The sequence below is a fragment of the Podarcis bocagei genome, assembly GCF_964188305.1.
Source record: "Podarcis bocagei genome assembly, chromosome: 15".
Taxonomy (NCBI): Eukaryota; Metazoa; Chordata; class Lepidosauria; order Squamata; family Lacertidae; genus Podarcis; species Podarcis bocagei.
Genome location: NC_138141.1, coordinates 38,472,222 through 38,491,057, shown reverse-complemented (window position 1 = coordinate 38,491,057; position 18,836 = coordinate 38,472,222). Strand labels below are relative to the sequence as shown.

At 44.5% G+C, this 18,836-nt stretch overlaps 2 protein-coding genes across 8 annotated transcripts in view; one reads left to right on the top strand and one right to left on the bottom strand.

Annotated features, from left to right (window-relative positions):
- The window catches only part of NF1 (neurofibromin 1), a 162,526-nt gene that overhangs the window by 40,638 nt on the left and 103,052 nt on the right, over window positions 1-18,836 (bottom strand). For all 4 annotated transcript variants that reach the window (XM_081172818.1, XM_081172819.1, XM_081172820.1 and 1 more), the window contains 4 exons: window positions 5,837-6,269; window positions 4,790-5,130; window positions 2,193-2,395; window positions 368-561 (listed from right to left, as the gene is read on the bottom strand). In XM_081172818.1, coding sequence (XP_081028944.1) covers window positions 368-561; window positions 2,193-2,395; window positions 4,790-5,130; window positions 5,837-6,269 — 1,171 coding nt within the window. The remainder of the gene's footprint in view (window positions 1-367; window positions 562-2,192; window positions 2,396-4,789; window positions 5,131-5,836; window positions 6,270-18,836) is intronic.
- The window catches only part of EVI2A (ecotropic viral integration site 2A), a 242,082-nt gene continuing 231,963 nt past the window's right edge, over window positions 8,718-18,836 (top strand). For 2 of the 4 annotated variants that reach the window (XR_014002588.1, XR_014002590.1), the window contains exons 1-2: window positions 8,718-9,079; window positions 11,853-13,256. Coding sequence is in view for 1 of the 4 variants with exons in the window: in XM_081173178.1 (XP_081029304.1) it covers window positions 11,874-12,695 (822 nt within the window). In the remaining 3 variants the exon portion in view is untranslated. Of the gene's footprint in view, window positions 9,080-11,852; window positions 14,167-18,836 lie in introns of those variants that run through there. The other 2 variants (XR_014002589.1, XM_081173178.1) reach the window with 2 other exon arrangements.

Sequence of the window (18,836 nt, the reverse complement as noted above, 5' to 3'; positions counted from 1 at the left end):
CCATACCTAAGCCAGAATCAAACACGGAAACTGTAAAAAATCAACCGATTCAACAGATCTCCCTCAACAGTTTCAAACTGGATGCTTACTTTTTTGGAAGATTCTGAATATGACATTTTGAGCCCCTTTCCTTCCAAGGCCCAGCAAAAAATAACAACAGATGTCGAAGATGGTTCAAAGATAACAAGAGTTGAATATTTAACATGAATTGCAAACACTTAAGGTAGATGCAAATTTATCTTTATTTGTGACTCTAGCGAGACTGGAAGCGAACCTTCTAGTAATTAATACTTAAGCGACTGTCAAGGACATCGTTTCTCCCATGAACACCACAGATAAGATCTGCAACACACAAAAAAGGCAATACCTGGCCCAAGCTCCCCCATATCTTGGCTTGAATGGAAGGGTACATCTGCTTCTCATTTATGGTCATTGTGATGAGCTTATCGAGAATAGCAGTGACTCGCTGGCGTTTGGCATCGTCATTGTGTTTGCAGAAGCGGACCAGATTCAACAACCAGGGGGTCATGTATTCCAGACAGAGGTGTTTCAGTTCAATACCTGAAATAAAATAAATACATATATACATACATATTGTAGTACGTGTGGAGGTCTGAGAGAGGGCGTTTCTCCCTTAGAATAGGCAGAATTCTGTGCCAAAGTTTTCAAGGTTATTATCCTATAACATTGTCCAATGAAGATTACTAGAAAGAAGGAACGGCGTCTGGGATCCAAAGGAGAGTAAATAGTTCTTCGGCATGCTGCCAAAGGTGACTTAGGATGGGTGTTTCTTGAAGTGCATCTTCCCATGCTGCATGGCAAACTAACTTTAAAATGGAGGGGGTTTTCAATAGCAGTTGGAGATGTGGCACTGACGAAAGCTGGCAATTCTGCTGGGGCAAACGGACCCCTTGGAAGTACGGACTAACCCTCTGGAAAACCAGGGGCATACATACCATGATGTATGGACTGGGACCAGAAGGCCTAAACATATATTACATTTCATGTGAAGGGCAACCACATGAGAACTGGTCTATTTAGTCCTACCCCCCCTCCATCCCATGAAATGCTCTAGAGCCATCATTGCCAAGTCTTTTAAGTACCAGACCTTTTTGTTTACTCAGGCCTCTTGTAATTAAGTTGCCTCCTACGGTAGTCTTCATTTATTAGTGGGATGGGTAGGACTTGTCCCTATTGATATATTATTGGATGCCCGTTCTACGTATTTTGCATTGTTCGTTATTTTAAATTACTCTTAATTGGTGTATTTTATCTTGTAAAGTCACTTTGAGGCTTTTTCTGTTGTATAAAGTGATAGAAAAATGTAAACAAACAAACAAACAAAAACAACAACAACAATATAATGCACTCAAAGGCAGCCCTTCAAAAGAGGGTTATGGGGCTGGAGACAATAGACTTCAATCTACACATGGTCATTCTTACACAAGCAAGGCCAACATCCATGGGCTCAGGAACATCCAACCAGAACGAAAGCTTGCAGTCTAACACTGTATCCCTTTGATGTCATAATCTATGCCCTTGATAAATAAACATCTTATTTTGGCAAGTTAAGAGAGGCTCACTTGAATTCTGCAATGTGTGTCCTGGTAACATTGGGTTGCATCCAATTGAATTCTATTCAGGGTAGACCATTGAAATGAATGGCATTAAGTTAGCTCTCTCCAGTCATTTCAATGGTTCTACTCTGAATAGGGCTAATTGTCAGATACAATTCATAGCCCTCTGCTTAATTTCAGAAGAGGCAGCAGACTGCTAGCGTAAAGACAGAGCCGTTTTAAAAAACACACTTTAATGTTGGACAGCAAAGTTTATTTTACAAAATTGGTTCAATCTTCTGGGGGGGGGGGAGTTGCATTTTCCCTGTGAGCAAGAAACCAGGAAGACATGGTTGATTACTCAAATAAAATAAACTCAGCTTGGCGTCGTCCTTGGCACTCACGGACTGCAGTCTGTATCATAACACTGCCTGGCACCAGATTAGAACAGAGATAAGTCTGTTACATTTGGAAATGGGCACTAATGGACTTGCTATGGGTTGTGCAAAGGAGGAACTTTATCGGAAAAACCCTAACCAGGAAACACTTCCATTTATGACTTTGGTAACAGTGCTACCCAAACCCAACACCTTTCCATTGTCAGAACAAGAGCAGAAGGCAAGTGTATCTACTTACTAGATTTGCTAAATCCGGAAATGCATTCCTCCAAAAACTCTAAGGTGAGGTGGGGCTCATTAGCTGCCAGAGTCTTACTAATAGAGACAATAAAAAGGGTGTTGTTGGCAGGGATACACAGACCTGAAGTTTCCAGTAACTGGCCTTCAATCTTTAAATTAAAGGTACAGGTTAAGGCACAGAGAAGATTATAGGCCGCAGACCTGCAACAAAGAATAAGGGAAGCAGTTAAAAAAAAGAATCTTTCATCAATGGGGACTAAAAGGCTTTACTCAAAAACACAATTTCATAACACTGAAACCAGGGTTGCTCTCTGGACTGTAGCACCGGCTCCAGCTACCATGTAGGATTAATCATTGCAAAAACCCCAAATTTAAATCCCAAGGAAATCAATCTCTCTCTCTCTCTCTCTCTCTCTCTCTCTCTCTCTCTCTCTCTGTGTGTGTGTGTGTGTGTGAGAGAGAGAGAGAGAGTGTTGGGGGGGGGAGAACTCAATTAAAATAAATATTTGTTGATCAGTTATATGTGAATCTGTTGGTGAATCAACTAATTAACTCTACAAAAACTGGCATATGAGAAAAAGGGAGATCTACATTTCCTGCAATTCCTTTCTTAGATATTCTAGGGCATAAAAGTCTTTGACTGTTCGGACTTCCTCTGATCACCAGACAGGGCCAGCAGGAAATGATGCCGTATGGGGAAGTACTTCTCCTCTAGCCCTGGAGAGAGTCCAGACTATGGAAGCAGTTCACTGACCCTAACTCATAAGAAATCAAATCAAAAACTAACCCAGGCATAGGCAACCTCGGTCCTCCATATGTTTTGGAACTACAATTCCCATCATCCCTGACCACTGGCCTGTTAGCTAGGGATCATGGGAGTTGTAATCCCAAAACATATGGAGGGCCGAGGTTGCCTATGCCTGAACTAGCCTATCCCTAAAACAGGGGTAGCGGGGGGGATGGGACCTCTGGTCTGTGAGCCAATATTGGCCTACTGGGGGTTCCAATTTGGCCTACAAGGCCATTTCCCACTTGCTGGCTGTCAAGTGACATCACCTGATGGTTGGAGGTTCAATCCTGCTTGGTTCACTTGCATGCACAGTTCCGCCCTTAGAGAAGTAGTGCACACAGCCAATCTCTACAGGCAGCAGGAATGAACAAACACACACCAGTTGATGTGCAGAGAGTTCAATCCTTCTTGGATTGGGAATGGGAGCTCCCTCATACACCAAATCCCTGCAGAAAACAGGATTACGGTTTCAATTTCTTATCTGCTCTTCGCCACAAGATTCCAGGGCAGGTTACAGAAATTTAAAAATGTGATATTAAGAACAGTTTAAAACAAACAAAACTGGTGTGCTTTGTCACTGAAGGCTTTGTCACTATCTCCCGCCTACAGTGGACCAACTTGTGACAGGGTGGTAGGAATGTTCACCAGCTTTGGTTGTCATTCCCTTGACAGGAATGCTCTGTCCTTGGTGATACAATGTCCAGACCCCAGATGTGGAATCCGCTGCATCAAGATAAGCTCTTGGAACCCTGATTATAAAGCTATAAGGATGTTTGTTCCACATCCTTTCTTCCTTGAAGGAAGTGGGGGATTTGATTGCAACGATGTCTAAGTTAGGGAAAAATGAGACTGCCCATACCGCTGTGGGTGGAGATGCACCATCACTTTCACCAAGAGCTTGGTAAATATGCGACAGGCAAAGGAAAGGTCAGCTATGTTGACAACATAAAGTTGCCTTTATTCATGGCTTCCAGGATCAACTCTAGTGTTTCCATCATGAGTGAGTATCCCTTCATGCGCTGGTTCAGCCACTTTAAATCCAGAGTGGTTCTGAGGCTGCTGGGGTATTTTTGGGGGGGAGGGGGCGTGTTGATGAAAAAATTAAGTAAACCCCAGATCAAGCTGTTTTCCACATGGTATCCTTTCCTGTTAACCCTGTTTGGTTACCAGAGAATATCTTTCTAATCCGTTGAAGATTAGTCTGCCTGGGGACCTCCAGAGAACACAATTAAAGAAGAGAGCACATTTTGTTTCTAGATAGTGTATGGGTTGCCTTGGGCATGTCCTTAAAAGAGGCCTTCCCCCCGTGAATGAACGAGAGAGAATGGGGAATGCCTCTTCCAAGATGGTGCTTGCCACACACAGTTTTCAGAAGTAGTTGCAATTAAGAAATGTTTAAAACTCGCCAACCAATGAATCAAGAACTTCTTCTTAGTCTATTAAAATACTTCACAAGTTAATCGGTCGACACCTCAATGGCTTGAAAAATGATATAAGTGTATATATGAATCCTAAACATTTGTACTGTATAGCATTAAGCTTCAGTAACCTCAAATGCACTTACTTTTACATAACGGCCGCAACTGAGACAATCGGGCTTCAACACAAACCAAGGCAAGCAAAGAGTTCTGAATGTAAAGGTGATCCACAATACACAAGGGGAGAACCCTGGCTGTATATACAACACACCGGCTAAATTGTAGCCGGTATGCTTCAAAGCAGGATGTAAGGAGAATAGGCCAATAACACCCTTAAAGAAATTGGTCCTTGTTACAAAGTTTCAGTTGAAATTAAGAGATCCATACCGTAAGCTTGGGTCTGAGCTCCCTAGATTGAGCAACGCGATATTCAGCAGAGTCCCAGGCACATCCTTTGGGCGGATTTTTGTATGCTGCGGTATGGAGTCGGGCTGCGATAGCTCCCACCGCGTCCGTATGTGAATGATGGACTGGACGATGGCATCACACTCCTGGTGCATGAAAGTGAGAGGCGTGCCTTGGTTGGCGATGGTTAAGGTGAACTGGTTTTCATCCACAAGGCAAATTTCTTCTATTTCAGAGGCATAGTAAATGTCATTCAAAAACACCGTCTGTCCCAGGACCCTTGTGCGCTCCGCTGAAGTTACTTGGACAGCTGTAGAACCAACCTATGGAAAGGTATTTAGTTTGTACAAGGAAAACATGGTCAACGCACTCCCCCCCCCAAAAAAAACCCCCAGTTATGTTACCTCCTTTTAAAAAGAGTAAGGGGTTTCATTAGTTAACAGTAAGATCAATTTATTCTTTATGTGCCATTTCCAAAAAGGATGGCAACCAATCTCTATGGGAGTATGTGTATTAATTTGGTACAAGAATCCTAACCACTCTGAAATCGGGTTCTTCTCAAGGAGTCAAGCTATTTAGCAGGAGAAAGCTGTATGAACTGGTTACTTTGGAACAGAAAATGGTTGACTAGCAAGCTAACATTTCTCCTGGTTGACTTCTAGCAAGTGGTCAGTCACTTTGGGAGAGACGGTGAGAGACAGAGATAAAATCTGTTATTGATCAGGAAATCTTGGTCACAGCAAGGCAAGCAGTCTTGTGCGTGGTGTGTATGAATAAAGCTTTCAATAAAGCAGAATTTGTTTACAACTGCATACAATTGTACAGCTAAGCTTAATAAACCCCAACTCCCATCAGCCCCAGCCAGCACAACCAGTGGTCAGGGATGATGAAAGTAGATGTCCCACAACATCTGGAGGGCCATGCAATGCTCTGCACTTGCTCATTTTAAATGGAGAATCCACACTGCCCTAAATGTATATATGGCACAATTCCCTAAGGGCAAAGACCACAGAGTTGCATGAGACTCACTTTAATAGAAACTTTGGTGTCTTTGTGGGCCAGCTTGAGGGCATTGTGGAAAACCTTCAGGTCTTCTTCCAAGGCCAAAGTGGCCGCTGGGAGCTTCTGCTGCTCATGCTCTATGTGTTCAGCCAGCTTCCCAGGCGAGTCAATGAAGATGAGTCTCTTGCTGCCTTTGAGGCCTGTCAGAAGCCTCTCATGGTATTTTGTGTACTCCCTCACCCACGAGTTGCAGTTATAGATGAAAACAGCGGTGACGTTTTCGTAAGCGAGTCCCGGGAAAACAACAAACCACTTGGAGAGGAAGTCCGTTTTGAACCGATTGCTGGGGCCGGCGTGAGTGAGGTCCACCACAATCTCATATGGCTTAGCGTAGTATGGCTTCAAAGTTAGCAAGACGTGGTATATCAGCAGATCACCATTTATCTGGCCGGTCTTGAACCTAGAAAGGAAAAATAAATAGCTGAGAGGGAGGAAATGTTAGGGTGCAGCTTGGCTTGCGTCTTCAGCAACAGCAATAAAAAAAGAGTGTGAGAGAGAGATTACCCCTTTCCCCTAATGGAAAACAGGAACACAGTAGAATTAGCTGCAGGGTGACTTTGCTGGCAAGGGACAAACAGCAGTGATTAGAATTTAGTCTTTGCTCATCTGTCATGTTAGAGACAAGAAGGAATTTTAAAGAACGGAAGAAATAACACTGAAATTTTCATCTCCTCTTGAGGAAGAGGCCACAATAAATGCAATTATTATAGACAGAGCTGGTGCTATACTAAAGGCAAATCTGGGGAGATGTGGATGGCCCAGGAGGGCCATAATTATTTCACCACATATCTGAATTTTTTTTGGGGGGGGGGGCTCCTTCTACTAGGGGCCGGGAAGGAGAAAAAATGTGACCATATGAGATCTGAAGATGTCGTCCTGTGGAGCAGGAGTTGTGCCCTCCAGATGTTGTAGACAACAACTCCCCATGTTGTTTGTGGGCTGTTGGGCACTGTGGCCCTACAACACCTGGAGGGCACCAGGTTGGGGAAGGCTTTAATATATGAACGTGAATCACCGGTGTTTGGAAACAGACATTTCACATGGATGTATTTCATCAGAGTTGCGATTGCTTGCAGCTCCTTGTAGGAAGTTTGTAGGAAGTTTGCATTCACGCACTGTATGGCTCAGCCTTGAGGACTGATTCAGACATTCAAATGAGGCAGGAACTGTTGAAACAGTGCACATGACATGCAAAAATACTGATGACCTTCATTATAGTCTTCCACATTGCATGCACCTTGTTGCAGGAGATACACACATCTATGCTTTTCATCAGGGATGGAGAACCTCAAGTCCACGGTACAAGTGTGGCCCCCAAGGTTTCTCTATCTGGCCCTTGGGACTCTCCCAAGGCCACCCCCCTCACTGGTCCTGCTCTGAGGCCCCTTGCGTGCTTTAGCCTGGCTGGAATGTGTCCCTGACCTATGATAGTTGTGAGGGTGAAGAAACCTCTGGCTCTTGAGTGGCTGAATGATGGTAAGAATCACATCTACTGCTCCACTCACTTTCCCCTCTGCTCCATCATCACCGGCAACCAGAAGGCTGCCCATAAGGCATGGTGGCTCTCAGTCTGAAAAAGTCTCCTCATCTGGCACTGGATTTTGCTGGATTACAATTCCCATCATCCCTGACCACCGGGCCATGCTGTCTGGGGCTGATCAGAGTTGAAAGCCAACAACATCTGGAGGACCACAGGTCTCCCACCCTTGCTCATAAATGTGAGTCGCTTTTTGGTCCTTGAACACCATCACTATGAGAAGCCTATGGTGCACAAACATCTGGAACTGCCCCATAGGACCTTCCCAAACTCCAAAAACATTCCCTTCAAAAAGCACAGTGACAGATAAATTTCCAAACCTCTCAACTGGAAAAGCCGCAAAAGGGAGTAATAGCACATCAATTACTTTGAAATTGGCCTTCCCACTTAAAGGCACTCTTAAACTTTTCCTCTATAAAAACAAACCAGCAACCATATCTCAGCAAGGATTCTTCATCAAACCCCGATTTATTTGCTTTCCCTAAACTTTCAAATTACGCCCGCGCTGAAACACGAAAACGAGGTCATTTATTAGAGCAGTGCTGCCCTAATTAAGCAAGTACTGGCATTTCCATTACAAGCCCGCCATTTGATGGGATTATAATTCAGATGTTTCATTTGCCAAGAGCTGAAACGTGGCATCCTGCTGCTTAATTGGATGTGTCTAAGAGCGCTCAAATGAATAGCAGGAGATGAAGGGACAGGAGTGGAGGCATTTAGATGCTTTCAGGACACCAAACAAGCCCATGTAAAGCAGTCGTACACTTAATTAAAAGCTTTGCTGTTGTTTCAGGAGGAAAAGTCGTTCCAGCAGAGAACGTCTTAAAATGCCGAGCGCGATAGATGTATATGCTGCAGATATTACTCAATGAATCTAATTCCTTAGGGAGGCGTAACAGGTACACTAATCCTGAAGTAGTGGAAGATCACCACCATTATTTGTTCAACTGTCCTGTGTACAAACGGCTAGAATGAAGCGCTTAGCCCAAAGGATGAACTCTCTGTAGTTTTACGAAATATAATGAGGAAATTGTGGCCCTCCAGGTGTTTCTTGGCCAAACCTCCCACCAGATTTAGCAAGCTAAAAAAAGTAATTACCCTACAGGCAATTAAAATAAATGTGAAAGCAGCCCTGGAAAGAAACACACACCGATAATTTACATGGAAGTCTGAGTGTCAGACAGATCTCAATAAACTGTACAGCGAATCTTTGCCTCCATACTCAAGAGTTGACTCAACACACAGGCTCTAGGAGCCTGCAATAAATCAACTTCCCCACCAAATCAATTTACATAAAAAGAAAAGGGAAAAAGATGACCGTGGCAGTGTACTCAGCTGCTTGGAGAAACAGGCTTGCCTTATAGCAAATGCTTTATCCGTCAATCTGGAGGTCTAATTTAGGCAAGATGGTGGTTCTCCCTCCCTCCCTCTTAACACGTCACGGGGTACTTACACCAGAAAGGAAATGTCTCATCTCTGTGGTTTAGTTCTCTAAATGGAGAACTAAACACCATGTTTCAGAGGCACATTCACTTTCAATGCATAAAAACATCCCCACCTTCTAGACTCCAGAATCTAGAGTTTGCCACTGTAAGGCAGACAAATATTGAGGTGCGGTTAGCTAGCGAATCACAGACCTCCCAAGTCACACCCTTTGCTGACCTCTCCTCCAGGTAAGTGTATGTCTACCTTTTATACTTGGTTCTGTTTCTATCTTTCCTCGCAGCAGGTCCCAGATTGAGGTTTCCAGTACCAAGAAGTCAAACTAACTTGTTCCGATGAGCCTTAGGCAGCAAAGCAGGAAACTTACTGAAGAAAGCGAGGGCCTGGTGCTAACTGAACCGCAAATGTTATTTATGTAACAGAGGAGGGAAGGCATTCTTGTAGGAGAGAAAGACAATTAGAAACCTGTCAAGGTGCTTACGGAAAGCCCAACACACTGTTTTCTAACAAAACAGCCACTTTGCCAGAGTGAGCTTAGGTGGAGAAAGAGCCCTTAATGGTCAGTTCCTTTGCTCTTGTCTGTTTAAGTGAAATCCTCAACAGCAACCATCAGCTACTACAATTAACAGTGAGTGCTTTGTGCTGGCAGTGGAGGCACATAAGGCAGCATTGTAGTCGTTGCGGTGTGGCAATGGTGGGCATCCGAGGATGCTTTCAGTTTGGGAGGACTGGCACCATCCAGGCAGGACAATCTAAAAACAACAAGAATATCTGAAAGGTTGGGGGCACGGAAGGAAGCCTCAAGTACCACCAGCGTCATGTGTACTCTGGGCGTGAAAAACAAAAACCCAAGTTTTGCACAAGGAAGAAAAGGGGCGGATGTACATCTATTGTAAATTTTTAATCTGGAGTCCCTGCCCTCCCTTTGTGGGAGGGAATAGCAAAGATTGAGGCAGTAACGCCTCTAAATACCAGTTTCCAGAAACCAGAGGAGGAGAGGGTGTTCCTGGGCTTCGGTCCTGCTTGCAGGTTTCCCCCAGGCATCTGGTAAGCCACTGTGGGAACAGGATATTAGACTACATGGGTCATTGGCTCCTAGCTTGTGTCTGGTTCAACACACAGCCAGAGAGTGCAGAAAGAGCTGGTCAAGCAAACAACAGAGGGCTAGAGAGGAACACAGACTGGAGGTTGTCTTCTACCATTTGATGCTGATACATAGGAGGTGCTGTAGTTCAGCAGGACACCACGGACTCTGTGTGCACAAGGTCCCAGGGTTAGTTCCTGGCATGTCCAGTAAAAGGAATTTGGGAAGCAGGGCTAGGAAAAACCTCCACCTGAACCCTTGGAGGGCCACTGCCAGGCAAGGTAAACAATGCTTGGGCTAGGTCAGGGGTACCCAAACTTTTTTCAAAGAGGGCCAGATTTGATTAAGTGAACATGCATCAGGGCCGACCAAAGTTGTTGCTTTTGTTTGTTTGTTTTTTTTACAATTTCCCCCACTTCAGGTATAGGGGATGTGGGTGGCGCTATGGGTTAAACCACAGAGCCTTGGACTTGCCGACCAGAAAACCAGCGGTTTGAATCCCCGCGACGGGGTGAGCTCCCATCGCTCGGTCCCAGCTCCTGCCAACCTAGCAGTTCGAAAGCACATCAAAGTGCAAGTAGATAAATAGGTACCGCTCCGGCGGGAAGGTAAACGGCATTTCCGTGAGCTGCTCTGGTTCGCCAGAAGCGGCTTAGTCATGCTGGCCACATGACCCGGAAGCTGTATGCCGGTTCCCTTGGCCAATAAAGTGAGATGAGCACTGCAACCCCAGAGGTGGCCACAACTGGACCTAATGGTCAGGGATTCCTTTACCTTTACCTTACCACTTCAGGTGGAGGAGGGTTGTAGTTTTCAATGGGATCTCTCACTAAAATTCTCTTCCTGCAACATGCAAAGTTAGCACAAGGTGCATGGAAGGAAAGCTCTCCCAATGTGGGTTAGATCTGCAATCTATTGTTATATGATGTGTCCTTTTTTACATGTGAACTGGCTTTACGGACTCATGGGACACCCAATTCCACGGTGGATGTCCAATTTTTGAACTGGGCACCTACAGATCTACAGGATGCACACAGCCCCCTCTCTCCAAAACATTTCATACAAAGGAAGCACCATGCAGGCATCAAAACAATAGGATGCCCCTTCACTGACTGCTGAAGGAACATGTTATATTAGATGAGTAATGTAGCTCTCAAAATGAACTGCTGAAGAGTTGCTTTTGTGCTCTTCTTTATATGTACAGATTGCCTGGGGCTCTTTGTTCATGATCATAGGAACATGAGGGCGTTGTCCTTTTGTTTTGCTGGAAAGCACTGGTGTATCTGAAGGTTACCAGAGATATAGCAAAGGCACTAAAAAAACTTCTCAAAGAGTCTACCTTCTGAAGGACTTTTTCATGAAAAAATGATACATTTTGGTTGTGCTGTATAAATAAAACCTCCTCTATTACTTTTCTGCAAGGCACTGATGGCTTGTGGAAGAATCTTTCGCAGAAGCAATTTAAGTTTCAGCACAGATGGGAAAACAGCCATGACATTTATCCCTTCCAAGTTTAACAGAACAGAAGATGCTATAAATAACCAAAAAGAGAAACTATATTTTTCTTAATATCTATGAGGCTTGAGAACATGAATTATGAGCAATCAATCTTCAATCTGTGTTTAGTTTATAAGATGAAAGCCATTATACCTTAGACCCAAAGTCAGATTAAGCTTTAATCCATAATAACAAGCTATACGGGGCTTGTTGATTTTTATTATGCTTTTATAGTGTGGTGTTTATCTCCTTTAAAACCTAGGGATGTGGTAATTAGAAACGAATAAGCAAACCATGCCACAACACAATTCAAACATGATAATATTTAAGTTCTCCTTTAGGAAAAGCCTCTCTGACAACTGAAACAAGTGTTTCTGTGGGTGCAAAACAAACTCAACCCTGTCACTTTATTATTCTTGCAGGCAGCAAACGTCCCCATAAACATGAAACTGATGGGCAACTCTCACATGGATTTGGGTTTCCTTTGGTGGGCCATCTTGCTATTTCACATAGAAGTAAGAGCGGACACTACCACAGCTCTTTTGACGACAACAGAAACTCCCACCGTCCCTACAACTCAAACCCCAACACACACCAGTGGGGCTCTTACAACATTGCCTCTGGGGGAGACGTCTACTTATACAACACAGATAAGCACCTTCCAATCGACATCCACAATGCAGCCAACTACCTTTAGTTGGACATCCTTAGGGCAAGCATCCACCTCTCAGTCCTCACCAGAGACATCAACTGCCCCGCAAATGCCCTCAACGCTTGCACCAGAAGTGCCCCCATCTCCCTCCACCGTTACTGGTACAGATCAAGAACTTGCAACTCCTAGTCAGGATCAAATGAAAGCTGAACTCTGCGAAGAGAACAGCAAAAGGCTAATACTGATTTGCCTCATCATCATCGGGGTGCTTATCTTCATTTGTGTATGTCTACTTGTGGCTACTGTTGCAATGGCAAACAAACTCTCCTATATGAAGAAAAGGCAGGCAAGCAAGCGCCCCCTCAGGAGCAATGGCGATTTCCTCACCGCAAATAGCTTGTGGCCAGCTGGATTAGAAACGTTGCAGAGGATGACCAATGAGGCAGCAGCAGCAGAGCTGATGGCACAAAGAACGGGGTCGGAGAGAACAAAAGCGGGACAAGGGAAAACTGGCGAAGAAGCCAGCAAGAAACTAGCGAGTGAACTGTCAGACAGGCAGAAGCTCAAGGAGGTGTTGGCAAAGCCACCCAGCAGCACCACAACCATCATTTAGATTCAAGCATCATGCGGACACCCAAAAAAGGTTTGGGGGGGGGGGGAGAGAACTTGAAGGCTATGCGCCACCACTGCAGAGGCATTGGGTTTCCGGGCGGTAATGAACTTTCCAGGTTGGAATGCCATAGCGAGCTATTACCAGAGAGGTAATTGTCCACGATGCTTCAGAAATCAAGCAGTCCACAGCTCCTGAAATGTGGGCAACTTGTTTTAAGAAAATTCAGATGCTACACATGCAAGGATGCAGGTGAAAAACTGAGCAGATGCGAGGCTGGAAGGGGAAATGTCTCCTTGGCACCCACACAGAACAACAAGGATGGCTGAGAGGCGGAGCCAGTCTTTGCGAGGAAAGCCTTCCACAAATGTATGCATCATATCCCTGCTCGTTTTCCTTACATTAGAACACTGGGTCTCAGCACAGGAAAGCAATGCCACGGAGGTGTTGCAAGCTCTTACCTGCTTGCTTCCTCCCCCTGTCCCAAGCTACCTGGGTGCATCCTGACTGGACTAATACAGTGGTACCTTGGGTTACATACACTTCAGGTTACATACGCTTCAGGTTACAGACTCCGCTAACCCAGAAATAGTGCTTCAGGTTAAGAACTTTGCTTCAGGATGAGAACAGAAATCGTGCTCCGGTGGCGCAGCAGCAGCAGGAGGCCCTATTAGCTAAAGTGGTGCTTCAGGTTAAGAACAGTTTCAAGTTAAGTACAGACCTCCAGAACGAATTAAGTACTTAACCTGAGGTACCACTGTACAGCAGAATGCCTCCACCAGCTGTTCATGTCTAAGACTGCAAGAGGCTTGTGTAACTCCTCATCCCCCAACCCTCTGATTCTGTGCAACTACATGAGCTCCACCTCCCTCCCAATTCTCTGTGTTGATCTTTATTTAATACCTGTGTACCAACAAGAGAGAGACAAGGAAAAAATCCCAGATCAATCACCCCTCCTTTGTTTAGTCAAGTGCTTGGGAGGAACCTGATCAGGGCTAGCAAAATGCCAAGTTTCTTGCTTGTGGCAGAATGTCTACGTCGTACTTCCTGTCCCCATCCCTTAATGCGGGAGCCAATATACCAGGAATTCTCCTCTGTTAGGTTGATTTAAACGACCTGATTACAATCAAGGTCTGTTCTCAACTTCTGTAATATTGTTCCTTGTAAGTAATGAAAAATAAAGCAGGCTTCTTGGGGTTTCCTTTTACGGAAGTGGGGAGTGGGGTGCTGTTTCCTTTTAAAACAGGGCCACAGTTAAGTTTTCAGCAATAAAATGTTTGCAAGAGATTGTGGAACAGCCGATGTCAATACATACTAGATTGCTAAATGCAATGTTCTTGCAGAATACTCAGTTTGTTCAGAGTAGAGGTTTTTGCCTTTCCTGGATTTCTTTATGCATGAGCCTGAAGATGAAACCTCAATTTCCTGACATATACGAAGTATAACAGCTGAGCAATAAATTCACCGCACACAATCCCAAAGTCACCAGTAATTATTATTTGTGAATCTGGAACCTGGGGGAGCTGAGTATATGAACTCAATTTCAAAAGCCATCGTCCCCAAGACTGATGAGCCTTAGAACACATCCTTCCAAACTTTGTTCTGGCTCGAATTAGAGGGCATCAGTGAGACTGGATAAGGAATGGTGAGATTGGATAAGGAATTTCCTGCTTTCGTTTATCTTTTATTTATTTTTAAGGGAAATCCTTTCCTTAAAAGCTGATATTGGCAGAAGGTTAAGATGGGATACATGGTGAATCACTGGGTGATCTGCAGTAGATTGACCAGGGTTTCGGAATCCAAACTGCATATGCAGATCGAAGCATACGGCTGATGGAGTGCCATTAGCTGATCTCTCCAAACCACAGTTTCGCAGCTCTTGTTTTACAGCTGGCTCCAACTGGTGAATCTTGGGGTATGAGAAGGTGTTGATGGAGACAGTTATTATTCTGAATACCAGTTGCTGGAAATTGCAGGAGGGGCGAGCATTCTGGTGCTCAGGTTAACTGGTTAACTGCTGCTGCTGCGAGAACAGGAAGCTAGACTAGATGGGCCGCTGGCCTGATCCAGTAGGGTTCTTCTTATGTTTAATCCCCTTATGTGGCAACACAGAATTGGGAACAACGCCTGCTGAAAGCAAGCAGCAGAACAGGAAAGGAGTGGCCAGTATTTCCAACAGAGAGGATCAGGAATTCAGTACCTTGAACCTCTCAATGACTAGCAAAATTATGTAACATGGCATAATTTGTTTAGGTTGTAGAGCTCAGCTTTCTTGGCACAAAATTAAGTATCTAAGAACACACCCAGTTTTGGATAGAAGACGATGATGCGTTAATGGTCCATTTAGCAGCTTGAAGTTGTTTACATTAGACACAAAAAAACCTCCTCCCTTATCCTTCATTTGCAAAATAACTTCATAGACTTTTCCATGCTGTGTGAGGTTGACCACTCTTCCCATTTTGCAGATAGGTTAATATATGTTGAGTGAAGGGAACAATTTACGTACCGTGAGCTCCTTGGAGGAAAGGCAGGAAAAAACCAGGGATGACTAACCTGTGGCTCTGTAGAGACTGTAAAATTCCTCCTCCCATCAGTTTTTTGAGTTGGGGGTTATTTTGTGTGTGTGGGGGGGGTTTCTTTAGTGTAGAGCGCACCACCCTGCACATCTGAATGGCCACAGGTTCCCATCTCTGGTATACAGTATACTCGACATGGCACATCAATGGACACTTAATCCCTTTACTGAGCAATACAATATTTTCCTGTTTATCGGGTGCCTTTGCTTCAATTCATACATTACCACAGCAGGATAGAAACCTCTACTTCTCCAGCGTTTTTGTCATTCCAATTTAGTAATTTCTCAGTAGAGAATACATTTGGAGTGGAGTCAAGAGTATGAATTGTTCCTACACAAATGCTGCCTTGTTTCCCTTAGGGATACTGTATGAATCAGGCCCATTACTCTATGAACCAGACTACCATACATATAGGCAATACATATCACAGAAGACCGTATTTTCAAGATATCCTGCTTGAACAACATACAAGGCCAGAAAGGAACCTGAGAAACCTTTGCCATCACTACATTCTGCGGTAGCAAATTCCACCGTTTCACCCTGCAATGTGTGAAGAAGTACTTTTTTTTTGGGGGGGGGTCTGCCCAAAAATCTTCCAACATTCAGTTTCCGAAAAGGGATTCCCAGAACGGCTTAAAAGACAAAGAAAAAGAAACCACCAGCAAGTAATAAAACCAACTGGCAGAATCAGAACAGAAAGCAGAGCACACCGAGATAAAATCAAGGATAAATCTGAGTCAAAAGGCAGAGGGGAACTTTATTTAGAACAATATTTGGAGGCAGGGGGTCCACAGGTCACACACGCAAGCATGCATTCTGCCCTGCCAGCATTCGTGCACTAGAGGAGACCCACCCAAACACACATTGCCTCACTCCCATCTGCTTCTTCCTGTCCCACCCCTTAAATATTGTGCAGTCTATGAAGTAGTCCTTCCAGCTGACCGCGTTCTCAACTTTGAAGATTTTCCTGCAGCTTGATCACTTGTTCCCTATAATAAGAAGTGTGCAGCTGCTATTCCCTAGCTGAAAGCTATATTTTGAAAGAAGAAAGCATGGGAGGTTCGGCAATAACTGGCTCTGTTCGGTGACTCACTCCCACACAAGCAGATTTGGAGGCTGTGTCCTTTTAACCCCCTCGGCCCCCAATGCAAAGACATCCCCCTTCATCACACATGATGAACACTGCTTGAGGCAAGAGGAGGCCCTTAAGATCAAAAGCTATGCTGGGGGGTGGGGAGGTCAAATGCAAAGTCTTGCCCCAATCTCCATGTTACGTGAAATTTTCAAAAAAGAAGAATTTAACTCAAGGATGTGGGGGGTGAGCTCCTATGCTGGGTAGGGGAAGACATATGGATAATGACACCATAGAAAAACCTCATAATCTGTCTGGGACTTTCTGCTGCTGCATACTTAGCCTAGTGATTAATCCATCTCCTGAATGTGCTTGGCACAGCATGAGACTTTCTGAACTGCCGTGCAGTTGAGCCAAGTCATTTTTAGTCAAGACTTACAGCAGGTGGTTCCATGTTAGGCATGTCTCTCCCTCCACCCATCCACCCCCAGGAAATAAAAGTATTCAATGGGATTTTTAAAATGATCATACTGCCAAGTGACTCAGCTTATTCCCCAATGAGCAGATGATGTGATCTCTTCCTCTCCCCACCCAAGATACGTATGATTTTGGTTTGGGAAATAAATATCTATATATTAGTATCAAACTTCCAAAGTTGTTAGTGAACATAGGCTTGAAGCTCTAGCCAACATCATACAGCTGATGTGCAGGAAATATAAATTTATCAAGCCCACCTACCCCAAACCCAACACAAGCTAAGGGACATGGCTGCAGTTCAGCAGTAAAGCACACCATTTGCACGTAGAAAACCCCAGACTGAATTCCAACATCTCCAAGTAAGGCTGGGAAAGACCCCTACCCAGAACCATTGAGAACCACTACCAGATAATACTCGGTTAAATGGACCAAGGGCCAGATTCAGTATAAGTCAACTTCTTACGTGGGAAGGGTAGAAAATGAGCAAGCATATTGACTGTTAATGCCAGCTCCTATCCAGGGACTGCTAAGTAAAAGCTGAGGGAAGCTGGGGGGCAAAGCTGGGGTTAATATTGTGGGGAGGGAGAGCACAACACCATCCACAACCCAATATACATCTTGAAACCCAGGTGAGGAGAAAAGGAGGAAGTTAAGATGGCAGGTAGGACCTGAGCTGAGCTAAGATGCTTGTAGCAAGAGTGGCTGGGACAACTCAGCCACACGGGCAGAATATAAATAATTAAATTAAGTAAATTAAAGTAAACAAAGTCCAGCCTGCCTAAATAAAATAAGACCGACTACAAACAGAAGAGACTCATTGACCCAGCACTTTAGACAAGACAATTCACTGTGTCCATCAGCTGATCACCGGAACCTACTAACTGATATATACTTAACCAAAGCACAACCAGATCCACTTAGAGAGTTTTACGATCAGCGACCTAATTTACAATAGGCAGCTTTATGGGTGCTTCTGGAACGATCCCCGGCTCCCATGCACATGCATGTGCATGTATACTCACAAACACATATAGTAATAGGTATCAATGTGGACAACAGGATTACAGAGGCTTGCCAAAAATGAAATGCCACCTTCCATGTCAAGAACCACAAGAACATGCTTAGATCTGCAGTCCAAAGTGCAAGAATGCACAGGTGCAATGAAGCATTATGGGCTGGAGAAATTTGCATCCCTAACTGAGTCATTTTGAACCTCAGCAACTTCCCCGTGCAGGGCTACTCAAGCTGAGAGTTTGGGCAGGGAGAACAGAAGACTTCTCCTCCATGTACCCAGCTACTCAAAACCAAGTGAGAACATCCAAACAGAAGCCTAGCCATTTTTGAAAACACCAAGGAGCCTGGCAACCGCTCCTTCAACAAGGAGCCAAGCAAGCAGAGAAGAAAATTCCCCTTGGAAGCAAAAACAGCAGCTTAGCTAAGCAAAGAGGAGGAGGAAGAACTCCGAGCTACACAACACCCACTTGCAACCACAAAGGAACACAGCGCTTCCTGTTCACAGTTGCCTCAGTTGCCAACAGTCACTACGGAACTTGCTCATATGGAAACGCATCCGGGCAAATGCTCGGTGTGAACCTTCAGCTTGCTCCTTAATGCCGTTTAGCAGCTGAGAATGGGGAAGGAAAAGCAAGGCTTGCACGGGCACCTGGCTCTCTGAGCAGGCACAGGCTTAGCAAACTGAGCTATGTATTGTACTGGGCTCTGAAGGGCCACAAGATGCGGAGACTGGCAATCTGAACATGCATTGACCAGCTCAGAAACTCCCACAACTACATCACACTAGGTTCACATCTTGATTTTGAAATAAGGGTGAAGGCCTTGGTTCAGTAGGAACTTGAATATCGTAAGCCATGGTTAAATCAATGCTTTGTATCACTGGGGCAAAGACTGAGGTACAGGAGAGTCACATGGAGGATGGAAGGGTTTGGGGAGGAAGAACACACTCTTACAGCCTGCTCCTAATTTTTTAACCATGTTTAAAAGAAATAGATGTGTAACATC